At 48.2% G+C, this 23,086-nt stretch overlaps 1 protein-coding gene and 1 long non-coding RNA gene across 51 annotated transcripts in view; one reads left to right on the top strand and one right to left on the bottom strand.

Annotated features, from left to right (window-relative positions):
* SORBS1 (sorbin and SH3 domain containing 1) overlaps positions 1-23,086 on the top strand; it is a 233,556-nt gene that overhangs the window by 132,769 nt on the left and 77,701 nt on the right. For 16 of the 50 annotated variants that reach the window (XM_042238982.2, XM_042238984.2, XM_060405052.1 and 13 more), the window contains 6 exons: positions 2,867-2,890; positions 3,007-3,119; positions 7,637-8,350; positions 8,967-9,329; positions 13,356-13,500; positions 17,407-17,436. In XM_042238982.2, the coding sequence (XP_042094916.1) occupies positions 2,867-2,890; positions 3,007-3,119; positions 7,637-8,350; positions 8,967-9,329; positions 13,356-13,500; positions 17,407-17,436 (1,389 nt within the window). The remainder of the gene's footprint in view (positions 1-2,866; positions 2,891-3,006; positions 3,120-7,636; positions 8,351-8,966; positions 9,330-13,355; positions 13,501-17,406; positions 17,437-23,086) is intronic. The other 34 variants (XM_060405049.1, XM_060405044.1, XM_060405047.1 and 31 more) reach the window with 8 other exon arrangements.
* Positions 1,398-8,673, bottom strand: LOC106991852 (uncharacterized). The gene is made up of 3 exons (XR_001436506.4): positions 8,324-8,673; positions 6,120-6,213; positions 1,398-5,252 (listed from the first exon to the last, which is right to left on the bottom strand). It is a non-coding gene; the product is annotated as an uncharacterized LOC106991852 (long non-coding RNA).

Here is a 23,086-nt window from a genome sequence, read left to right as displayed (position 1 = left end):
AAGTTCACATGCTTTACTGATAGCCCGTCTTCAGAATCTATTGACACTTAATGTGTGTGTCAATCTGATAGATTTGGTAGAATGACTTAACAAAACCTGACTAGAAATAACCTAGAAAGGAAGAATAAGGTAAAAATGACAGGTACAGGGGTGGAGGGAGAACCATTGCCACAACATGTCCTCTGATGTTTGAAGGCCTTCGTGTACAAGGAAATCTTGGGGCCAGAGATCTGGATGGATACACCAGTGAGTGTTAAAAATGGTCACTTTTAAAACGTGTCACGTCCCTGACCTCAGCAACCCTATGAGGTGTGCGAGGCGGTGAGGATTATATTTGGCCTTGATCACACAAGTCTGTATGTTGCAGTAACATGAGTAAAAATCAAGTCCTATAAATTTCCCAGCTATGTGTTTGGGACAAGAAGACAGATATCTAGGAATTGTCCCTAAGGTAGTAGCAGAAATGTGACAGGCCATCTGCTCAAGAAATAATTCAGTTGGAACAGGTTATAAAAGCTTTGCTTCAGAGGAGGAAGAAATTTGCAAAAATAACCATTTCCCCAGTATAAGGATGTTTTTGAATATATATTATTATAGCACTGATTCTCAAAGGGAACTCTGGGCTGTGGACCAGTGGCCTTAATAGAACCTGGAGACCTGTTGGAAATGTAAATTCTCAAGCCTGACTTCTCATCTGAGTCAAAAACTCTGGGATGGGGCCCCGTGAAGTGTATTTTAACAGACACTCCTGGTTGTTCTTGATGCAGCTAGACTGCTGTACACGGATGCAGACCACTAGAAACCCTTCTCCCGTCCGGCCTTTTGTCCTGACGCCCTTTGGCTTCCACCACCTCCCTGGGATGCAGGCTTTGCTTTGTGGCGGATGGTGGGACTGGTGGCTGTGGGTGGCGGACAGAGTGCCGCGCTTGATTCTAGAGACCGGAGCCGACTGCTTTGTCATTTCCTGGCTCTGTGACTTTGGGCAAGTCACTTGGCCTCTCTGTTTCTTTATCCATGAAGCAGAGTGGTTACCTACCTCACAGACTTGTGTACACTGAATTAAATACTAATATGTGTAAACGTGGCCAACAGCATCTGACACTTAGAAAGGTGTTCAATAAATAGCTTTTTAAAATCTCAGCTAGACATCCAGAAAACGTATCTCTAATCCCTGAGGGACCCATGTTGAAATGGGGCCATGGGCTGCGAGAGCTGCAGTCTCTTACTCCCCTCTTTATATAGGATGAGATAAGAGGGGGCAGTCAGGAGGAGGAGCCTGAGGGATTGAGTCCATGAAGGGTTGGCAAACTGGTGGTTGGGCCTAATCTGGCCTATGCTTGGTTTTGTACAGCTGGTAAACCTGGAATGGGGTGTGTGTGTGTGTGTGTGTGTGTGTATTTTTATTTTTTGGCTTGCCTTTAATTAGACTGAACTCTTGCAGTTTTAAAAGTGGAATCAATCAGAAGGCATGGGTATCGGGAAGTAATTTTCCAATACTTGTAAACTCAAATTCTTCTTTGGAGTAAAGCAGGCTTTTGTTTGCTGATCAGAGGGTTACTTCTGAGTTGCAAAAAAAAAAAGTCCCTATTCAAACCAGGCTGCCACAATTGGACAGAAAGCATAAGCATGTTTTTTTCCTTGCATCTGGGTTTTTATATTTTTAGGGGTTAAAGAAAAATCAAAGAATGGGCTATGTGAAAATTATATGAAATTCAAATTCCAGCTTCCATAAACGAAGGTTTATTGGAGCACAGCCACCCCATTCACTTGATACTGTCTGTGGCTGCTTTTGTACTAGAGCAGCGGAGTTGGATGGTTGTGACTGAGCCCGTGTAGCCATCAAAGCCTAAAGTATTTGCTATCTGGCCCTTTATAGAAAAGGTTTGCTGACCCCTGGGCTGCATAGAAGATAAGAGAATAGACACAAGACATGATGCAGAAGATGGAGATAATAACACACATTGCTGAGCTCTGCCAGGCACTGTGCTAAGCGCTTCTCACGCTTATGCCATTTAATTCTTAACACAAGTATATCATTATCCCCATTTTTCAGGTGGGAAAACTGAGGCTTATAACTTGCTCAGGGCCCCAGAACCTATAGGCAGAGGAGCCAGGATTTGAATTGAGGTCCAGTTGCCTTCCCAGCCAAGCTTGGAACCACTGTGCTCTCCTGCCTTGCGGGGTTAAGTGGGTCAGGTTAGAAGAGACTTAGGGTCTCTGAGCTGTGCCAGGCGATAGATGGAGGGCAGGTTGGTAGCTGGCTGACGGGAGACAGGGGTGCCTTGTAGTCTGATGAAAACTCAGGATGACTAGATTTTGAAATGTTTATGGGGTTCGTTTAATGGAAAGAAGAGGGGCAGGCAGGGAGAGAGAAGCCCTTATCACAGCAGATACCTCTGGGCTTAAATCACGTTCTTCCCGACCCGTAGCGCCAGCAGCCGTGGAAAAAGTGCTTATGGACGTCTCCCTCTCCGGGTCTGTTCATTAGCCCAGCCTGCTAATGAGGGGAGGTCATTCTGAGCCCACATCAGGCTTAAAAACAGGGGAGCGCAAGTCAGTGAGTCAGAACTGGACAGGAGAGTTCTGTGGCCTTTTTGTCTGTAAAGTAAGAATGTCAAGAACAATTGTTTCTTCATTACTGTGAATGTGAGCCTTGTGTTTTCAAAGGTCAGCGCCTGTGAGCACATCATGGTTTAGAGTGGGTTCCTATGGTAATTAGGCCATCGTGACTGAGGGCATTTTGTGTCAGGCAATGGGGTGCTGGATTTTCGTCTTTCTGAGCACAGCGTGCTTGTTTCCTGCAAATGTAACCATTTCTTTTTTCCCTCTTTTCTGCCTGTTTGCCTCCTTTCTGCGCCACACGTAGTTCTGGAGTCAGAGAATTCCTCAGGTATGGTTTCTCTTGTATCTGTTCTATCCTTGCCTTCCACTGGGAACCCTTCAATCAGAGGGACCCAAGGAATGTTCCTGAGAGTGAAGGGTTCTTTTTTTTTTCTCATCCCTCAGATGAGTGGAAGCTTTCTTCCAATGCCGATGCCAATGGAAATGCCCAGCCCTCTTCACTCGCTGCCAAGGGCTACCGAAGTGTGCATCCCAGCCTTCCCTCCAGCAAGCCCCAGGTAGGCGTGTGCCCAAGGGCAGGATGGGGACCACTCTTGAGCCGGATAGCTTACACTTGTGCCTGCCCGCTCACTCGGCTGGATGATGGACTGGGTTCTGAGTCGCACTTTTGATCAACTCTGGGAAAGCCCCAGGAGGACCAGAGTTAGACAGGAGTTGGGGTCAAGGAAAACGGAAGCATAGGGTGAGGCTGGTCTGTACCGAGCAGCAGAAATATCAGCCTAGTGTTTCCTAGGTTTGAAACGTGTATGGAAATGATCTGAAAGAGGGAATGCCAAGCCAGGAAAAAGGTCTGAACCTATTTTATAACAACTCTTTAGAGTATAATATTCAAAAAGAGAGTCCACTCCTGTGTTTAGTCCATTAATTTGCTAGAGTTGGAACTGTAAGAGTTCCAGCAACTCTGTCCTTATGGCTTTTAGATTAGGGAGCTGCGGCCAGCGCTTAATCTAGTAACCCAGAAGCAGCAGACGGAAGTTCAAATGGCTTTAAACTGCCTAGCACTACCCTACAAAAGAAAATCCCCCACATGGTACACATGGGAGGAGGGATAATTTTGCTGAAGTTTTCCTCCCAAGTTGTTTTCCTGATCTTTCTTACTTCCCCTCCCTGTTGCTACTTTGCCAGCTTGATGAAAGGAATAGACCCTGTTGTAATTCAGGCAATCCGTAAAGAGTGTTTTTACATAGCGGAGTAACAGCCATCGAACGGAGCAATCCATTCTTTTAAAAAGAGCTGTGCTGCTCAAAAACAGCAGAAATGTGTTCCTTACGCAGTCCGCCTCCCCACGCCCGCCTTCTGTGCATGTACTCCCAGAACTCCCCAGGAACCCAGGGAATCCACGTGCCTTCCTACTTCCCACCCTGCTTTTCCAGTGATTCTCTGGGTTCTGCTCGTGGGGACATAAAATTGCACTCGTCCCTGGAATGAAATTGAGTCGGAGATGATGCCTTCCCTCCCCTCTGCAGACCCCATCTCCACAGGCTTAAAGGAAGTTTCTGAGTTGTGTGCAGCCTCGCTCAGCACCCTGTTCCCTGATCAAAGTCCCCCCTGTACCCCCACCCCTGGTGCAGGGCCACTGATGAGAACCAGGAGCTGCAAATGGGCCTGGCCTCCTGAAGGCCTCATTAGATTCGGGACGTGGGAGCTCCCTTGTCCAGCAAATGATGTGCCATCGTTTCTAAGCCCTTTCCCAGCATCTAAGTCTGCTGCTGGTGGCGGGCACAGTTCCTTCTTAGCACTCTTCAGGTTGGATACAGTTGGCTCTGTACCTGGGGTAGGAGATAGTGCTGATTAACCCCGGGCGCATGTGGAAGCACAGCCTCTTCCACTATCAGTGACTTAGCCCGAAGGGTAGCTCACTAAGTCCTTTTGGCTTCTAAAACAGTTCTTCTATAGAGAGGATTTTAAGAGCATGTCAAGTGAACAAAAATCCCCTTTAAATACACTTACTGCTGGCAACTTTGTCGAGCATTTGTTGAATTCAGATCACTGTGTGAAACATTGCCCTCAAGGAGTTTGTGAGGGTGAGCCTCAAAGCAAGGATGACCATTCTAACAGTGCCTACGAATTGTGTACGCATCTTCTCATCTCTTACTGTCTGAGAAGTTTCTTTGTAGTGGGGTGTCTGAAACGATACCTGGCAGGTTGCTGAGATAAGAGGTTTTCTGTATGTTCAGTGTAAAGTTGACCGTCCAGCTTTCAAGAGCCTTTAGGTCATAGATTTGTTTTCTGAATGCAAAAATGACTTCTTGTTTCCATAGCCATGGCCAGAGCTAATAGAGTATGCTGATTTAGATGGAGCTTGGGTAATTGGGCTGCTGACTGCCCTGGCTTGGTTTCAGATGAAGACAGCTCTCAGACCCCTGCAGACCTAGCATCTCTTCCTAAGGAGGAGTCCAGGGACTCATGGGCCAGAGGGGAATCCTGTGTCCTGCTGCTCCCACTTCTGCCTTTCCTCCCACTGCCCTGCTCACCTTACCCCCGGGGACAGGCAACCAGGGCTTTCCCACCTCTGACAGCATCATTGTAGCGGACCCCAATGGAGCAGGGACTGGTAGTTTCTGCAACTGTATACACTGGGATCATGGCAGATTCTTCAAGCAGCCTCATGGTTTTCACTGTCCCATCTTCTAAAAAGATAAATGGAATTTCATTAGTAGCTAGCTGGGGAGAAGTGCCAACTGCCTAGGTGGTTCCCACCGTGTTTACAATAAAAGAGAAAGTAGTTCCTTCCATGTAAAGCGACTGTGCCTACCCTCCTCCTTCTCAGAGCTAAAAGGAGCCCTAGGACAGGAAGGCCTTGGCTCCAAGAACGTTGTCAGCACTCTGGGGAAGCATCCTCTCTACAGGGTCAGGGCCCTGGGAAGCTTCAGCCCTGATGTAATTCAGCCCTGGCCCCTTATATGGCCACAGCCACATTAAGTTAAAAACTCACTGAAACCAGTTGCTATCTTTAGACCAGAAGGAATCGCATGGGGGACACTTGAGCTCAAAATAATTCTGAACCTCACTCAAAATTGCCTTTTACTGACCTCCCTGACCACCAATATCAGCTAGCCTTGGTGCATGCTCGTTCAAGTGTTTTGTTTCTAGAGAGCATTGTTTTAGTCCAATAGCACACCCCAACTTCCAGCCTAAGTTCACCAAGAGAGTGTACACCTGGAAGGTTCTGCTCCTGCCGGTGGCTGAAAATACATTTTGTATTTTTGGTTGGTGGATATATGGCCACATTCGACGGGCACTGTCCTGGGCTCCCTGTGGAGAGGCTAGGCATCTAGTTAGCCTAAGGGGTAGATTGTTTACTGTCTCTCGGTTGATAGTATAGTCCAGACCCATACTTTATTTCACGTATTCACCCTCACTAACATCTGTTCCCCTGCTGCCTGCACTCTGCAAAAAAATAGAAAGGAAATACAGAATAGCCCCCAAATAGACCACAGCCTTCCACTCTCCCAGTTTAGGGTTATAGTCCATTTACCATCCAAACTCTGCCTCACCTGTGCAGTTTAGTGGAAGGTTCTGGTTTTCTTCTCATAGTGGGTGATCTTTAAAGATAGGGGCCAGTGGAAAAAGTCTGGGTGTCTTAAGTTGCTGTAAGAAAATAACAAAGACAGGTGATTCAATGAGCAGACATGTATTTGTCACATGTCTGGAGGCTGGGAAGTCCAAGGTCAGGCGCTTGTCTGTTAGGTTTCTGGTTAGGGCTCTCTTCCTGAAGTGCAGATGGCCCCCTTCTCCTGTGACCTCACCTGATGGAAGGAGAGGGCGCTGGTCTCTCTGGCTCATCCTATAAGGATGCCGGTCCCATCACTGGGTCTCACCCTCATGACATCACCTAACCCTCATTACCACCCACAGGCCCCACCTCCAAATGCCATCCCTTGGGGTTTGGGATTCAACTTGTGAATTTTGTGGGGACACACATCCAGGAAATAAACTTTCCTTATGGCCTAATTCCCAGCTGAACTACAGGTTCATAGATGGCTCTCCTTGACATGAAGATCATCTGGAGATTTATCCCTTTCCCCGACCCTCTGCCCCACTGAGCCCCAGGAGGAGCTAGGGGCCGTGTTGAGGGAGAGGAAATGAGATGAGGGCTGCAGTTTTCTAGCTCTGAGCCTGGAACCAGAGCTTTGCACAGAAACCACGAGCCTGAGGCTGATCACCCTTTTCTAGGATTGTCTGTGCCTCGTGGCCAGATGGGGATGGGGAATGGGCTGAAATCAGGTAAACCAGGCACCATCAGATGCCAATCCAGCCGGCCAGTCAGTTGCTTCATGGCCTGCCCCTTTGTTCTGGGTGCATCAAAAATAGAAGACAACATGCTTTTAATCTCATGACTGTCTTCCTTCTAATAAGTGGTTCCATCAAATTGTTTCCTAGGAGACAAGAGCACTCATGGATTCTAAGTCTTTAGCAGTCTCTTCTTGGTAGGCTTTAACTTATTTTGCTGTGGGATTGAGTGCTGAATCTTAGGGACTCAACTGAGACTTTGCCTCTGGTGAACACAGCTCTGAATGATTCTTCCGGTCCTACATTTCCTAAGGGAAAAGAATGAAACACACTCAAGAATTTGAGGGAACTCAAAGCTTGGAAGCCAAAGGCATGGAGTGGAAAGTCTTTGAGGAAAGGAGGTGGGAGAAGGCTGGGAGCTCGTAGGCTTCTTCCACTGGCACTTAGCCCTTGGGCACCCTTGTTGGGTCAGGAGGTCCCAGGGGGTGCAGGTCAGTCCAGAACTAGTGTCAGACTGACTTAGCACTTGGGCCAAGCTCAGCGTCGTGTGATGTAGTGGGGAGCCAGCCTGCCTCTTCAGGTGAGTATGATCCAGTTCTTGACTTTATCGTGAGGAGAAATGAACAAGCCAGGAGGAGTCTAAGCTGAGGGTTTGCTTACAGTCATGTCGGGAATTGTTTTTTCTTCAGATCATGTTGTGCTGCTGTTTCTAATGGTCATCCTTCTTCCCGTTTCCCCTCCTCTTTCTTTCTTTTTACTGTGTCTCAAAAATACTATGAAGGTCCTCTCTCCCCCACGCCCTCCTTTCCACAAAGAGGACCGCTTTGCATGGCAGCCCCCCAGCACCCGCAGTCCCTCCAGGGACTCACTCTACCTGAGCTCACCAAAGCCTTACCTCCCACCTGGCACCCTCAGCCAGCAGAGCCCCTCACTACCCCGGCCCATCTCTGTACCCCTGGCAGCCGGATCAGCCCCTCGAGGTGTGCCATGTCCTGGGCCCCCGCTTCCAGGTTCCACATTCCCTGGCGCTTGGTCCCAACCCCAGCAGCGCTGTGCAGCCGCCAGGACAGTCGATAGAGAGAATGTGAGCTCTAACCCACATCATGAGGCAGTTGGGAATAAAAAGGTCAGCAGCTTATATGTACCTTGTTTATCCCGTAACGTTTGCCCGGTGGCATCGGAAAACCTCTCTGGTGTTGCACGTGACCCAGCCAAAGGCACTGAAGCTACAGGCACTCGGGCACCGGCTCCCACCATTGTCTCCCGCATAGCCGGCACAGGGACGCCACCCTCTGCTGCTCCTCCCAACCCTCCCAAGCTATCCTTTGACATCCGTAAAGATGCCGTTGGCTGTGGCCAGAGTCCTTCCCTGGGGCCTTGGCCTTCGTTCCCAGACGCGGTGAGAGCACCTGGGCTAGGCCCCCAGGTTACCTCTGATCCCGAAAACCGGAAGAAAAAAGAACCTTACCTTTTGCAGCCGTGTTATCCAGCCAAGGCAAGAAATTAGGAAATGTGTGTGTGTCTTCTCCACCGTCTCTTCTCAAAACTCATGTGAGCAGCTCTTTTTTTGTTTACTGGGCCACCCTACCCTGCCTCTCCTTGTTAATAATGCTGCAGCTTGATCCCAAATTCTTCTCTCTAAACATCTCAGCACAGTCCTCTCGATCTCCCTGCCTCTTTCCTGTAAATATGTAAGTATGCTGGGGCGTAGAATCCGTAGACTAATAACATGGTGAGATATGTGTTTTATAGATTTTGTATCAAGATGCCGGAGAAATGGTCTTCACTCCCAAGCTTTCAGGCTCTACAAGCCATTTTGGGGGTTAAACACAGCCTGCCTGCCTGTTGTTCTCTTTCTCTCTCTCTCTCAAGTGTTAAAAGGATTCAAAAATAGATGGATGGAAAGTAAAGTTGGATGGGGTTCCCTCTGTGTCATAGAGTGTCAGGAGGCCAGCTGGCTAGCGCTGACTGTCTCATGTACTCGGAGGAAAGGGCACTGATTAAATATTTCTCAGAGTACCTCACTGCATGTCCACTCTCGACTGTTTAAATATGGAATTCCTTCTTCCCCGCGCTTCCCCTTCACGTAACGACCCCCTTGTTTCCCACAGGACGCCACTTCCTCCAGCCCAGCCCCGCCTGAGGTAATAGTTGTCCCTCTCTACCGGGTTAATACCGACCGAGGGCACGAAGGCACTGACAGACCTCCAGCATCTCTGGGGCCCCACGGCCCCCCGGTCCCGGCGGCTGCCCCTGCCGGCTCACCTCTGACCTTCCCGACTCTAGACGATTTCATTCCCCCTCATCTGCAGAGGCGGTCCCACCACAGCCAGCCAGCCAGCGCCCCTGGCTCCCTCCCCCCAGCTAGCCAGACTCCACCGTCCTTCTCACCGCCGCCTCCGCTGGTCCCTCCGGTCCCCGAGGGCCTCCGCAGAGTCTCGGAGCCTGACCTCACGGGAGCTGTTTCAAGTACCGTAAGCCTTGCGGGATCCCCTGTCTCCCAGCTTTCCTGAATGTCTGCTCCCGGCAGTCAGAAAACAGCAAACCAACCCCAACCCCTTTCTCACTGAAGCACTAAGTTCTGAGAGCGACGTCGGCCGCCCTGTGTGTGTGTGATGACCGGGCCCGTGTTTGCTTTCACTAGCGCATGCCTCCCCTGTGTGCTCCATGGGCCCCCGTGGCTGTTCACCAGTCTGTCTAGATGCTCTTCCTCTCTGTTCTGTTTGGAATGCACATCTTCCTGCAGAGAAAACCACTTCCGTGGCCTTTCCTTGGACTAGCTGTGCTCTTTGGGGGGCCGGGCAGATGTATGGAGAGCTGAGGAGAGCTGCAGAATTGCGTGGAAAAGCCAGCAGCAGGCACGGTGCTCAGCGTTTCTCTAGCAGGGAGCAGGGAGGTTCTAGGGGAGGCACAGATTCACTCTTGTTGATTCTGCAAGCTAGCAGGCTTTCTTTTATATACAGCAATGGCAGAGACTGGGTTTTACAAAAGGAGTTTAATTGAGTATGTGGAGAGACAAGCCTGGTACAAGTGTTAGCACTGTTTCCTCAAAAGGAAGAACGTTGTCGAGGCCCCTGCATAGTGGCCACCAGGGAATTTTGAGGCAAAACAGTGCTCCAGCGGTCATGGGAAGTTAAGTGTCCTGACACTTCAGGTCTTGATCTGAGAGGGACGCGTCCCATCATAGTGGGAAAGCCAAGAGCTTTAGAGGAAAGACTGAGTCAAAGGACTAAGTCTGTTCTCTCCTCAGGGGCTCTGGGAACCGAGAGGCTGAAAGAGCCTCAGTGTGAGTCATGAAATGGGGACGCATGATCTGCTGGGGCTGTGGGCGCAGTGGGACCAAGTACAGAGAAGTTTATCTTTCAGGGCTTGGCACAGAGAGGGTGCTCAGCAAATGTCAGCTTTGGTGCTGAGGGCGTGCCCTAGCAAACGAGCCAGAGCCCCTCAAAAATAAGTATATGGCTAGTTAACCATTCATCATTGAGTTCCGGTTGTGTTCTAGGTATTCTGCTAAATGCTGCAGGCACAACCATGAACAGGATTTATCGGAGTGGTATGTAGGTGCTCAAGTATAGTGCTCATGGAGTCCTCTGAGGTTATACTCCTAGAGTTTCTGATTGAGTGGGTCTGGGGAGGGGCTGAGGACTGAGGCTTGGTAATAGGCATCGGGGGGAATTCTGATGCTGAGGATCTGTGGACCGACCACATTTTAAGATGTAGTGATCTTGTGGGTCATGCAGTTGGCTGATGTAACTAAATGTTCCTTAAAGAGGTGTGCCTACAAAACTGGCTCCAGTGGCTCATGAAACATCAGCCAGTCATGCAGAGAGCCGGGAGTAAGCTTGTTTTTTTGGCTTGTAAGAGAAATTACAGTGAGCTATCAGGTGAAAAGCTGAGAAAGGCTACATCCCAGGCTTGGTCCTCTGCTCAGACCTCTAGATACAATGTGATGCAATTAAATGGAAAATGTGAGTCACTCCTCAGTCGTGTCCGACTCTGCAACGCTGTGGACTATAGCCTGCTGGGCTCCTCCATCCATGGAATTTCTAGGCAGAAATTCTGGAGTGGGTAGCCATTCCCTTCTCCAGGGGATCTTCCCAACCCAACGATCAAACCTGAGTCTCCTGAATTGCAGGCATTCTTTACCCTCTGAGCCACCAGGGAAACCCAATGGTTAGGTGAGGACCTGGCGAAATGTGGCCCAGGAGCTTAGATATCCTAGCTTCGAGCCTTGCCCCTCAGCTCTGTTGGAGAAAGATGCTAGATTATTCACTGATGCGCTTTCCTCACCCCAGCTCAACTTAGAGATGAATTTAGAAGCCACTCTTGTTTTGGAAAGTACAGGCAGGGAATGTTTCTTTGGAGCAGCGTGTAAAGCCAGTCTTGTTCTTATGGCGCCAGAGTATCATCATGAGTAGCGCTGTTGTGTATTCTACACTTTGGGCTTCCCTGGTGGCTCAGCAGTAAAATAATTTGTAACAGAAGAGACATAGGGGATGTGGGTTTGGTCCCTGGGTTGGGAAGATGCCCTGCAGGAGGGCATGGCAACCCACTCCAGTGTTCTTGCCTGGGGAATCCCATGGACAGAGGAGCCTGGTGGGCTACAATCTGTAGGGTCACAAAGAGGTCACATGACTGCAGTTACAAAGGTGGCTCTACCTTTGTCCTTTGCTTAGATCTAGATTTTCATATTGAGTTTTTTTCAGGTGTACCAGGAAAGATTAGTTGGGCCAGTATCTTCAGTTTCTCAAACTTGTCTGGTCAGCCTGGATAGACTTCCCAAGTGGACTTCCTTTGGCCTGATAACTTCTGGTTTGGCCTTGGGTACAGAGTAACAGGTGAAAAAGGAAACTGGTCAGATTCCTGCATTGAGTGAGAATTATCAAGAGAACCAGGAGCTCCTGTGGATGGTGGGCAAACCGTGAGTTTATATCTGCTCCATTTGCAGTGATTGAAGAGTAAGAAGGAAGAAAATTTCATGTTAATCGATCCAAGTTCTTTTAGCCAGTAGTCATTTTTGTGATGTTCCAGAAATAAGATTTATGCCAGAGTAAAATCTAGGAGATGCTTAATGTTCATGTGATCCACCCAGGCACTTACACTTTAAAGAGCTGTATGCCTGACTTTGTGTGTGTCTCTTGAGTGCATTGTGGCAGAGTTTTGACACCACTATATCATTTGTCTTTATTACATCACTTTGGAAGTAAATGAGTACAGGTATAGTTGTTTTTGAGGCACTTTTGTCCAAGATCATATTTTGTCTCTCGAGTCTTGGAGAAAGGTTTTATTCACTAAATTGAGCTGCCACTCATAACTAACAGCTGTTAAAAGGTGGGCTGATCAAGCCGGTATTTCTAAGGAAGCCCCTACTGTGTGTCAGGTGCTGTCCTGGGTGCTGACACGCACATCCTCTCTTTTGATGGGCACGTGTTCCCTTGCTACAGAAGTTGTAGCTGGTAGATGTCTCCTGTCATTCCTGTGGCGTTTACTGAGCGCTGGGGTCTGCAGGTCATTGTGCTAGGTGCGGGGCGGGGGGGCGGGGGGGGGAGATAAGCAAGGGAGGCGGGGCCCCCGTCCCGCAGGTGCTTATAGAGTCCTTGGTCTCTGGTGGAGCATACTGATTGCTTTGAGCTACACTTTTATCTGGAAGGTAACTATCAGTCTTGTTCTTCAAACCTTTTATTCTGACTTTAGGGTCTGTAAGCTTCAAAATAGAAACTTTGCAAAATTTATAGGAGTGATAGAGGAAACTACATATCCTTACTACATTTTGAGATCTTATTTTCATGTCTCTAAAAAGACGGATATGATTCCCATTATGCAGATTGTAATAGTAGTAGTAGTAATCTTATTGGTACTTCTGGCAGACACCTCAGACTCTCAAAATCAGGATTTTCATAAGTCTTCAGAGATCTTTGTGACTCAGTATTGGCGTGAAAAAATGCCACCGTAGGAATAGATAATGTCCTAGCCGTTGAGTGCTGGTAGGGTTGTTCAGCGGTACAGATGAGAACAGCTTTCCAAGAGCTCCAATACTTAACTCTTCCCTGTTCTTATTAATACGTCGATGGCTTCTTGTCCTCACAGCGTCTCAGTGTTTCTTTACATAAGTACTAAACTTTCCTGATTTTCCCCCAACTAAACCAGCTCTCATTCTGAAATTGCATTGTGGATTGCATGAGTTTCGCATGTTATGCTACTTTGATTTGAATTGGCTTTTTCAGTAACCGGATTGAGCCACAGTTTTGACCAGATGAAAATAATGAATGATGTTGCTGAGACGTCGAGTAACATTTACCTTCCTTCTCTCCCCTTACTAATCCCAACAAAAAGAATAAACACTCCGCATTAAACTCCTAACTGGAACCAACATGTCTCACTGGTTACATTTCTTTTTATATTTAAGGTCCTTGTAAAGCTTGAAATCTCTTCTTTTTAGAAAGCCTTATCTCTTGGTTTCATGTAGTTGCATTGAGTAACAATGATTGCTTCCTTTTCAGGACTCGAGCCCTCTATTAAATGAAGTTTCTTCATCCCATGCTGGAACTGATTCCCAGACCTTTGCATCAGTTAGCAAGCCATCATCTGCCTACCCCTCCACGACGATTGTCAATCCCACTATTGTGCTCTTGCAACACAATCGAGGTAAGGGGTCTGCGAGGTGCACCCCGCCCCCAGCTGGCCAGAATCAGCCTAGCTGTCCTGTGATGTCTGCGGCAAGGATTCTGCCATTCCACAGAATTTTTCACAAATCCCATTCTTCCCCCAAGGCCGCCTGCCCCAGCTCACTTACTCCAATGACCCACAAAGTAGATCGCAACAGCAGACAGAGGCCCCTGTGTGGGGATGCAGCCAGGTGTCTGAATAAGCAGGTGACGTGTGTCCCAAAGCCTGGGTATTCAGTTTTCCTCAGATGGGAGCTCCAAAAAGAGAGAAAAGACAGAAAGGACAATGTCTGCCCCTTAATTCCTCTCATGGGAATTCTAGTCAGAGCTTTGCTGGGAAAATCTTGGTGCCATCATCTCTTTTAAGTACCATTCTAAATCCTGAAGTTCTGTGACATGGAATTTCTAGAAAGCAAAATTTCGAACACCAAAATTAAAAATAAAACCTACCGGATGGGAAATTTTTAAAAATAGAAACTGCTTTTGTGTCTCTACAACAGAAGCTTTTGAACTTTCTCTTAGTGACTCTCGGGCTCCATTCTCCAGAAGTCGCTGCACTGGGCGCCCCCTCAGCAGCGCCCTCTGGGGACTTGGGCCTGGGGTGATTCTTTGCCCCTTATGCTAAGTGGCCCCAGACAGCGCTGCTGAGGGCTTTCCTGTTTGTTTTCTAGAGTTTCTCTGACTGCTTCTGGTTGGTTCTTCCCCTTCTCTGAAGGGGTGTCTTAGGGGAAACAAGAGGTAAGGTAATCATTGAGGTAATCATTGTGTATGTTGGCCTTTCTGCTTTAAAATTACAGAAGATGATTCTAAGTCCCAAGTTTTCCTTTTTGTAAAAGTTTAATTTAGTTATTTGGCTGCACTGGGTTTTGGTTGCAGCATGCTGGGATCTGTTTCTCTGACCAGGGAACAAACCTGGGCCCCCCAGCGCTGGGAGCACAGAATTCTAGCCACTGGTTACCTAGGAAGTCCTGAAAGTCTTCATTTTTGAAATTCCATGCAGGAATGAACTTTCCCTCTACAAAAGTCCTTTTCACTGTAAAATGTAAAGTTTTAAAGCAGTTTCCTAATGTAAAGGGGGCTCTTGAGTCTGAATTTCAAAGGACAGTTGGAGGTTTAATCATTGTATTCAGAGCTCTGCTCAGTACCGAATCTTCCTTGACTGCCTGCTCACCCACTTCATAGTTTTCCTCCCTGCCCCTCCCTCTCTGTGTTAACTTGGATGAAAATCGACTGGAGTCTATTTTTAATTGTTTTCCATATTAAATGGAGTTCTTCTGTTTCCTGTCTCTAACTTGAAAAGCAGATGAATGAAACATTTTCTCTCACTTAAAATCTTCCCACTCAAATCTTAGTTATTTTAGTAATCCTGTTTTTTCATTTTGCGGGGCTCCGCTATTAATTTTCACCCATGAATCTGTGTCCTTCAAAAGATGAAGAGTCCCAACCCCACACTAAGCTACAGAAGAGCCCATTTTCCTTCCAGCAGTGGGATACCCCTTACTGGCAGTAGCTTTTTCTGCCCAGAAAGTGTCCGTTATGCAGGACAAAGTGAAATTTTGGTTCTCTATGAACTTCTTCATGACTCATCTTTTTAAACAAAAAACAAAACTCACTCAAAAAGAAGCAAGTTAGTTCCCAGAAGGAAAGGCATTTTCTCTAAAGACAAGATTTATTGCCGAGGCAACTTGGTTTTTGGGAAATGCCAAGTGTAATGCCAGCTGCCTCTGATGACACCTAGTGCGACGTTTCTGGGCACAGTGGTGCCTGCAGTTCCTTTTTGTTTCTTCCCTGAACAAATGGAATCTTCTTGTTTACTCAGATGCCTTTGGTTCTTGCCTTTCTCTTTTGTCCCATGTCCTGCCTTGGGGCTTAAACATCAGAACCTTGCAGCCTGATCACACGTCCTTCTGAAAAGGGTTCAAATACCTTCATTGTTTGGAATTAAAAGGTAACTTCCCATAAAGAGTAAACTGTAACCTCCTTAAGGAGGCGAGAAGAGTGCAGGAGAATGGAAGCCCTTAGTGGGAGTCATCAGCTTGCTTTAGGTCAGGCGTTTTGGGCTTTGCTTTGGAATGTACCCGGCCTGGCAGCCCTGCTTTGCCCCATCAACAGAACCCGTGAAAGCAGTTTAACTATTGCAAAGTCTCCTGAGGGAATGAGAACTCTGATCCACTTCTAGAGTTCTGGTGTGGTCATCGTAGAAAACGCTCTTTGTTCCTGCCCTGGCTGCCCAGGGGCACAATGTGACAGTAACCCCAGCTGCACCTCTGGCTCTGCTCTCACAGTTGTGTAAACGTCGCCCCCATCACTCCCTCTGGAGTTTCCCATCCCACATGTGTCGGAGGGCAGATGGCTTACCATCAGTCTGGGGAGGAGAGTTTGAACTGGAAAACCCTCAGGACTGAGAGAGGGTCTGGGTGCCCGGGAGGCTCTTGGTCACAGTGCACACAGAATTCTGGGAGTTGGATTCAGAAGGTCTTTGATGTGTGATGGGGGAGGGTTTGGGGAGAAGTTCTGCATATTTTAGCAAGCTTGCAAGACATATCCATGGACCACACTGGGGGACAGGAGCTTGGTGGTCCCAAATTTCTGGATCTCATGGTCACGTGAAACAGTCTGGGGACCACCCTAGGATTGCTCATTTCTAACTTTGCCCTAAATAACACTCCTGAAAAGCAACTGCTGTGATCCACATTGCACACATCTCCTCCTTGGAAAGAAAGGCTCTCCCACACCTCAGAGGCAGGACACCATGTCATCTCGTCAGTTGAGTAAACATCCTCTTGATTGCTGGGGAAGGCCTTGCCTGCAGCTTGGAGACCAACATTCGGGAACCATAGATTCAATGAGCACTTTAATGGACAAGGAAACTGAGGCTGAGGCATCACGTGATTGGTCAGTGCCATCTGACAGGTTGCCAGCAGAGCTGAGCTGGGGCTCTGCTGAGCTTCTGTGGTCCAGCCGGTGCGAACCTCGTCCGTGTGCCTGACACGAACACGGCGGCTTCCACCGGCCGCGAGCTCCCCTGCTGCTCTGTTTACTTCTTGCCACGCTGGTTCTGGAAGGAGGGTGGGGACGCAGCCAAGGGGGATGATGACAGCACCCAGGGGCTGGCAAGTGTTCTATTTTTATACTTGTGGCTGCTTTATATTTAGCGTCTGTAGAAGGTAAAGGTCATTTCTGTGCTTATCCCAAAGCACGTACACACCAAACTCTCCAGAGGAGATGCTGGCTCCCCCTCTGTGAGGGTGCTGGGAGGATGGGAAAACCGATGGACCTCTGATGTTACGAAATAGCCGGGCCTGGTGATTAGAGAGTTGAAAAGAAACCTGGAGACCCAGGTTCTAGACATGGCTCTGATTTTCAGCGTCATCTTGGGCATTTTGTGCCTCTTGACTGAGGTCTCTCAGCCAGTGCTGACCTACCTGCTAGGATTATTGTGGAGATTAAAAGCCTTAACATGAGTGAAAGCTCTGGAAACAGTTTCTGGCGTGTAGAGGCCCTCAGATGGTAGCTGCCATGGTTATGATTCCATTTCCTCAGAGGCACCAAGACTGGGATGCATAAGGTCCTGCTCTCTTGAGACCAGGGGAGCTGAGGGTCTCCTTCAGTGATCAGACCATCTTAATACAGGATGTAAACAACCAGAAAACAGTGACAGTTCTCTGAGTCCTGGTGGGGGAGGGACAGGAGGACTCTACACGCAGATGATGGAGCCACATTAATACCCCTGTATTCAGCTGGACTACACACCAGTTTAGCATCTAAGCTCAAAGGACAGTGAGACACAGATTTGGGGATCCTAACGAGTTGTGCCAGGACTTCTTGGTCTTACTGTGTCTGTGTAAATCTCACTTACACTGTGTATTTTTTTGTTTTATCACAGAACAGCAGAAACGACTCAGTAGCCTTTCAGGTAGGTGAGAAATATTTATTTACACATTAACACGTGTTCCTGCTAAAGCCATCTTCTGCCCACCACCTGATGTGTGCCGTCAGTGAAGTCTCGCGAGCTTCTCTGATGTGCTGGGAACTCAGCTTATTGCTGGCTGCAAGAGTGATCAAAACAGGCATGGTTGCTGCCTCCCTGGAACTTGCAGACTGGTAGCTGTACCCTAATGGTACAAACTGGTACATGTGTCCCCTGGGCCTGTGACAAGTACCTTGATGGGTAAGAACATTCTATTCTGAATGAAACCAATAAGGAACTATGCTTTAGATGGAGTGCTCCTGGCCAGTGTCATTGAAGAAGGCACCTTCCTATTGCTTTTGTCTGTCTGCTAGGATGTGACAGGTTTGGGACTGGGGAATGTGGGTAAGTCCTCTTCTTTTTGGCTGGCAACCCCAAGTGCTAGTAGGTGACCCTGGGATGATGGACCTAGGGGAGAGCCTCCAGACAAGCAGTGCCTAGAAGAGGGCAGAAGAGCACTGCCTCTTGAACTTGAGGGGGCATCAGACCCTCCTGGAGAGCTGGCCAAATCCCGGATTCCTGGGCCACCCCTCCAGAGATTGGGTGTCATGGGTATAGACGAGAAGTTGCATTTCTCACCAACTCCCCGGTGGCTCTGGAGCTGCCCGCTGTACTGACTGCGCCAGCATTGCAAGTGTCTTCAAGGGTCAACAGTGGCAGGGAGTGACTGCAAGTATAATCATGTATCAGGGCTCACTCTGATAAGTGTACAGAATTAGGACATGGTTGGGGTGGGGAGGGAACCCAGGAATGGGAATGTTTTAGGCATTTCCTTCCGACTTTGCCTAGCCAGAATCCTGGTTCTCCCACTTACTGATGGTGTGACCTTAGGCAGGTTCCTGATGATCTAAACTATGAAATCAGTTTTTATCTGCTGAATAGGGAAAGCAGTAGTGCCCCTGGGTTCTGCTTGTCAACAGCTTAGCACTGGTGCTCGAAAGTGCTTGATAGATGCGAGTTACCGTTGTCAGTCGGTTGGTTCACTTGTTATTGTATTGAGCGCCTCGGCATCAGGCACCAAGCCAGGATCTGGGGCTATATCAGGGAACTGTGCTTCCCTGGAGCAGCTTATGGTGTGGGATCATGGCTTGTAACCTTGGTCATAGACTCATTTGGAGGCTCTAAACAAGGTAGTAGATTCAGTCTCAAGGAAAAACCACGTGTATGCAAACACGTGACATGTGGTGGATTTGCAGATGCTCATGAACTCAGGGCTTGAGGACCCTGATCTGGTGGATAACGGAAGCACTGTTTTCTTGAGCAGCTGCTCCGTGAGTTCTGGGTCCCTTCCTCCCACTGCAGTCCTTGTGATTCGTGGAGAGCCTAGTGGAGAAGATACAGGGTTCTCACACCCTCTCCACTTTATCGGTACTTGGCTGCAGGGTTAGGACAAGCTGTGGCTGAGCTCAGGTGCCCTTTGTGGCCCCTCCAGGAGCTGCCGTGCTCCAGCCCACTTCATTCCCTGGCTCCAGCCCAGGTGGCTGAGTTTAGGGTGGCTCTGAAAAGGAGCTCCTATGGGCGCCTTCCTGCCTCTGGGAGTCTGAAAGGGCACCTCAACACAAGTTAGGGACACAGAATTTGGTCCTTACTCTTCCTTCTTTTGTAGTAGCTGTTTGTCCCTGGGGAAGTGACTTTACCTCTCTGAACCAGTTTTCTCGTATGGGAAATAGGCTTGGTAATCCTCGCTCCTGCCTCAGAGAGTCACTGTCGGGATCCTGTGGGGCTTCCCAAGTGGCTCAGTGGTAGAGAATCCACCTGCCAGTTCAGGAGACGTGGGTTTGATCTCTGGGTCAGGAAGATCGCCTGAAGAAGGAAATGGCAGCCACTCCAGTATTCTTGCCTGGAGAGCTCTGTGGACAGAGGAGCCTGGTGGGCTATACTTCCACAGTGTCACAAAGAGTCGGACACAACTGAATGACTCAGCAGCAACAATAAGGGCTCCTGTGTGATAGGAGGGGGGCATGTGCTTTGCACCCCGGAAGATGCTTTGTGACTATCACGGCTTCTCTTTAATGTTGGCAGACTCAGGCCACTTCCTCTGCTCTAAAATAAGCCCAGTGCTTCCATCCTTTAGTTTTGGGACAGACCCACCAATCGTGTTTGATAGCGTGGGACGTGACGTAGGTACTCACTAAAAGTAGTTTTGTTTAAAAAGAAAAAGCACTGTTTTGTTCAGAAGCTCCTGCAGGAGAGAGGGCTGGTGGGGCTGGTGCTCTGGAGTAAGGAGAGTGGGACTTTGCCCCTCGCCTCAGTGGTGATGGGCCCTGAAAGGCCCACCAGCCTTCCTCTCATAACAGATTTTGTATTGAACCTCTAAGGGGGTTCATGTTCAATGAGATACATCCTGGAATGAGACCTGGGATTTGGCCTCATGAAGCTGTTTGTCCACTGTAGAAAGACCAGAAAACAAAGGCTGGGACAGAGGGGCCAGCATAGGGTATAGAGAGATCCCCCTCCCTTCCCCGAGGAAAGTGCAAGTGTGGCTGTGTTCCTCAATCACTTTGGGTGTGAAGAATAGAAATGCTTTTCCACTTCTCGCAGACACAGATGCCCTGTCCAGCTTGTCAGCAGCATCCTTCACTTAGTGGCCCTTTGCAGGACATGCCTTTGAAAGCACAGTAGAAAACGAGAAGGAAGTGCCCCAGGATGTCATGTGTTTGCCTAGTGAGAAAAAGCAGCAAGACTTCACTGTAACCCCTAAGATGTCGGAGGGTGGCCCTGTTACCTGCGTGGTACAGTGAAGTGCCACCTTGGATTTCCACTGTATAAAGAAACATTTCTTTAGAGCCTGCTGTTCAGCCCTCTGTGTATTGAAACCCAGTCAGTCACGAGTCACATGATCACAGGCTTCTAAAATAAAATCATTCAGAGCTAATTTTTGTAGATATAAAGGATGCTGGCAGCTTGGGAGCAAATCCATGGACTGTCAGCCTGAGTTTTGCAATTAAGTGATTGTTGCTCAAACCACCTGCCCTAACAATTTCTTAAAGAGTCACTCTGGGTCTGGAAATGCTGAGATTGGCATATCTGTGATCTTTCCCTGAAAAGATGACAGTAGAGGGTGCAGACTATGAGCGTCTCTAAGCCTGAAATCAGCCTCATCTGTGTTGCCTGATCACACTTAGACAAAGCTTTTCCAGGGAGGGGAGGAGAGTGCTCAGCAGAGCCATTTTAAGGGTGAACTCTGGTAAGTCAATATCCACCCACCCTGACATCCCCCTACCATCCCAGGCCTCCTGCCAAATCCTTGAGACCTCCTATTAGAATTTCCTGGGAGCCTGAGAACTCATCCCATAAAACCAGTCTGATCTTAGCATCCTTTAAAGCATAAGGTGATGATGTCAGAGATACAACAAACTGGTGAATAAAACAAGAAAGAAGCAGACTCAGAGAAGTAGAGAACCCACTAGTGGTGACCTGGGAGGAGAAGAGCAAGTGGGAGATACAAAATCAGTGCTATGAGAAATCATTTTAATGAATGAAAATCTCTATATCTTAAAAAAAAAAAAAAAAAAAAGATGATGGGGTTTTCTGAAGCACTCCCAAAGCTGTCTCACACAGAGTATTTAGAAATTTCTCTGTGGCCCCAGAATGAGTATTTGTTTCAGAAGCTTGTTGGAGATTGGGCAGATCCTGACACACTCCTTCCTTCCATGCTCCTACTTACTGTCCACTTCCTGCTCATGGATTCCTCCCTTTCCCTGCCACCTGGCATCCCCCTCACTCCTCCTGAAATGTGCTCCAGAGTGATCCTGTGACTCTCTTTTTGCCTAAGGTAATGCTGCCGCCTCAGCTTTATTTTTCTTTTTTCCTCTGACGCATTTAACATCCCACTTCTTGGAACTCTGTCTTCTCTGGTTTCGGTGACACTTGCTTGTTCCTCTCTGGTTTCATCTCCTATCCCTCCAAGTGACTCCTGCAAGCTTCTGGGATACCTTGTTTTTGCTTTTCATCCTGTAACCATGACATTCTTCAGTGTGTGACTTTGGCCCTTGACTCTGCTCTTATCTCCTCTGCTGACCTCACCCATCTCTTTACCTTCAGCCATCACTTTTCGTGCTGATGGCTCCATAATCACCCTGTGCTGGGACCTCTTCCTGGGCTTTGCTCTCATGCTTCTTCAGGGTCTCCATGGCCTTTCTACTCTGTCGAAAAGAGTGGAGGTAGCCGTCTCCCTGCCTTCTCCAGCCCATTTCCCTCTCCCAACTTCTCTGTTTAGATCAGGTCAGTCTCTCAAGTGCAAAACCTTGGTCCCCTCTTTGAGCAAGGCCAGATAGGATGTGGCTCAGAGAGGACCGCTGAAGTCAGGTGGACACGAGGCCAAATCCCAGCTTGACCACGTGCTGCCATGTGACTTCAGGAAGGCAGCTTGACTTCTCTGTGCTTGGTTCCCCTTACCTGTAGATGGAGGGATGATGGTAGTTTCTTCCACCCAGGGTTATTGGAAGGATGAGACAAGATTATGAACTTGAAGAGCTTAACACAATGCCTGGCACAGGATAAGCTCAGAGGAGGAGTTCAGGGGCCCCTGGCATTTGCTTATGCTGTTCCCTCAGCTGGGAGCACTGTTCCCTCGGCTGGGAGCACTGTTCCCTCTGCCGGGAGCACTGTTCCCTCTGCTGGGAGCACTGTTCCCCTCCTGTATGTGTCTGACTGAGCCCTCCTCTGAGAGGTGGCCCTGAACCCCAGTTCCTTGGCTGACCTGGGCGCAGACTCCCCTGTCAGCCCTGGTCGCCTCTGTTCTCATTGTTGGCTGCCCTGCTCTTCCTGCCACTAGCCCATGAGCTCCTTGAAGGCCAGGCTAGGAAAGGTACACCCGCTATGAATGCATAGCATCCACAGTGCATGTGAACACACAGCACCTGGCAGGTGCTTACTTAGTAAATGCCCTCTGTGAATAAATAACGCGCCTTGGAATAACAGAATACACTGTTTATAATCTATAGACCACACGTGCTATGTTTATTAGGTCTCTGCAACTTCTGCTCCTGAATTGGATTAAATAAACCTTAATGTCCTTTTAGCAGTTTACTGTTTTCTGAGCACTTGGTATACGCTGTCTTATTAGGGCCTTCCCACGTGGATGTGAGCTGGCCAGTTGAAGTGTTATCCCCATATCTGGATGGGAAAACAGAGGGACAGAAAAGTTAAGTGACTTCCCCTAGGTGAAACAAGAACTTCCAAGTAGTGTTTGGCCACCCTCTTATGGGTTTACCTGTTCCCTGACTTCCTATAAGAATCAGAACTACCTGGATTTCTAGAGCACCAGGTACAAACCACTGTAGGGCACTTACCACACTGTCTACATATTTTTTTAAAAGGGTCAAATGGATGAAAAATGGTATGGAGGTTTCTTGGAAAAACTAAACAATAGATCTACCCCATGACCCAGAAATTCCATTCTTGGGTATATGGCTGAAGGAAAAAAAAAAAAAACAAAATACCAATTCAAAAAGATACTTACACCTCAGCGTTTATAGCAGCATTATTTACAGTTGCCAAGGTATGGAAGCAGTGTGAGTGTCCATCAACAAATGAATGGATAAAGAAGATGTGGTGTGCGCATGCAATGGAATACTACTCAGCCAGAAAAAGT

This window comes from Ovis aries, chromosome 22 (assembly GCF_016772045.2).
Source record: "Ovis aries strain OAR_USU_Benz2616 breed Rambouillet chromosome 22, ARS-UI_Ramb_v3.0, whole genome shotgun sequence".
Lineage (NCBI taxonomy): Eukaryota > Metazoa > Chordata > Mammalia > Artiodactyla > Bovidae > Ovis > Ovis aries.
The sequence above is the reverse complement of the archived record's forward strand: the minus strand, read 5'-3'. Positions and strand labels throughout refer to the sequence as shown.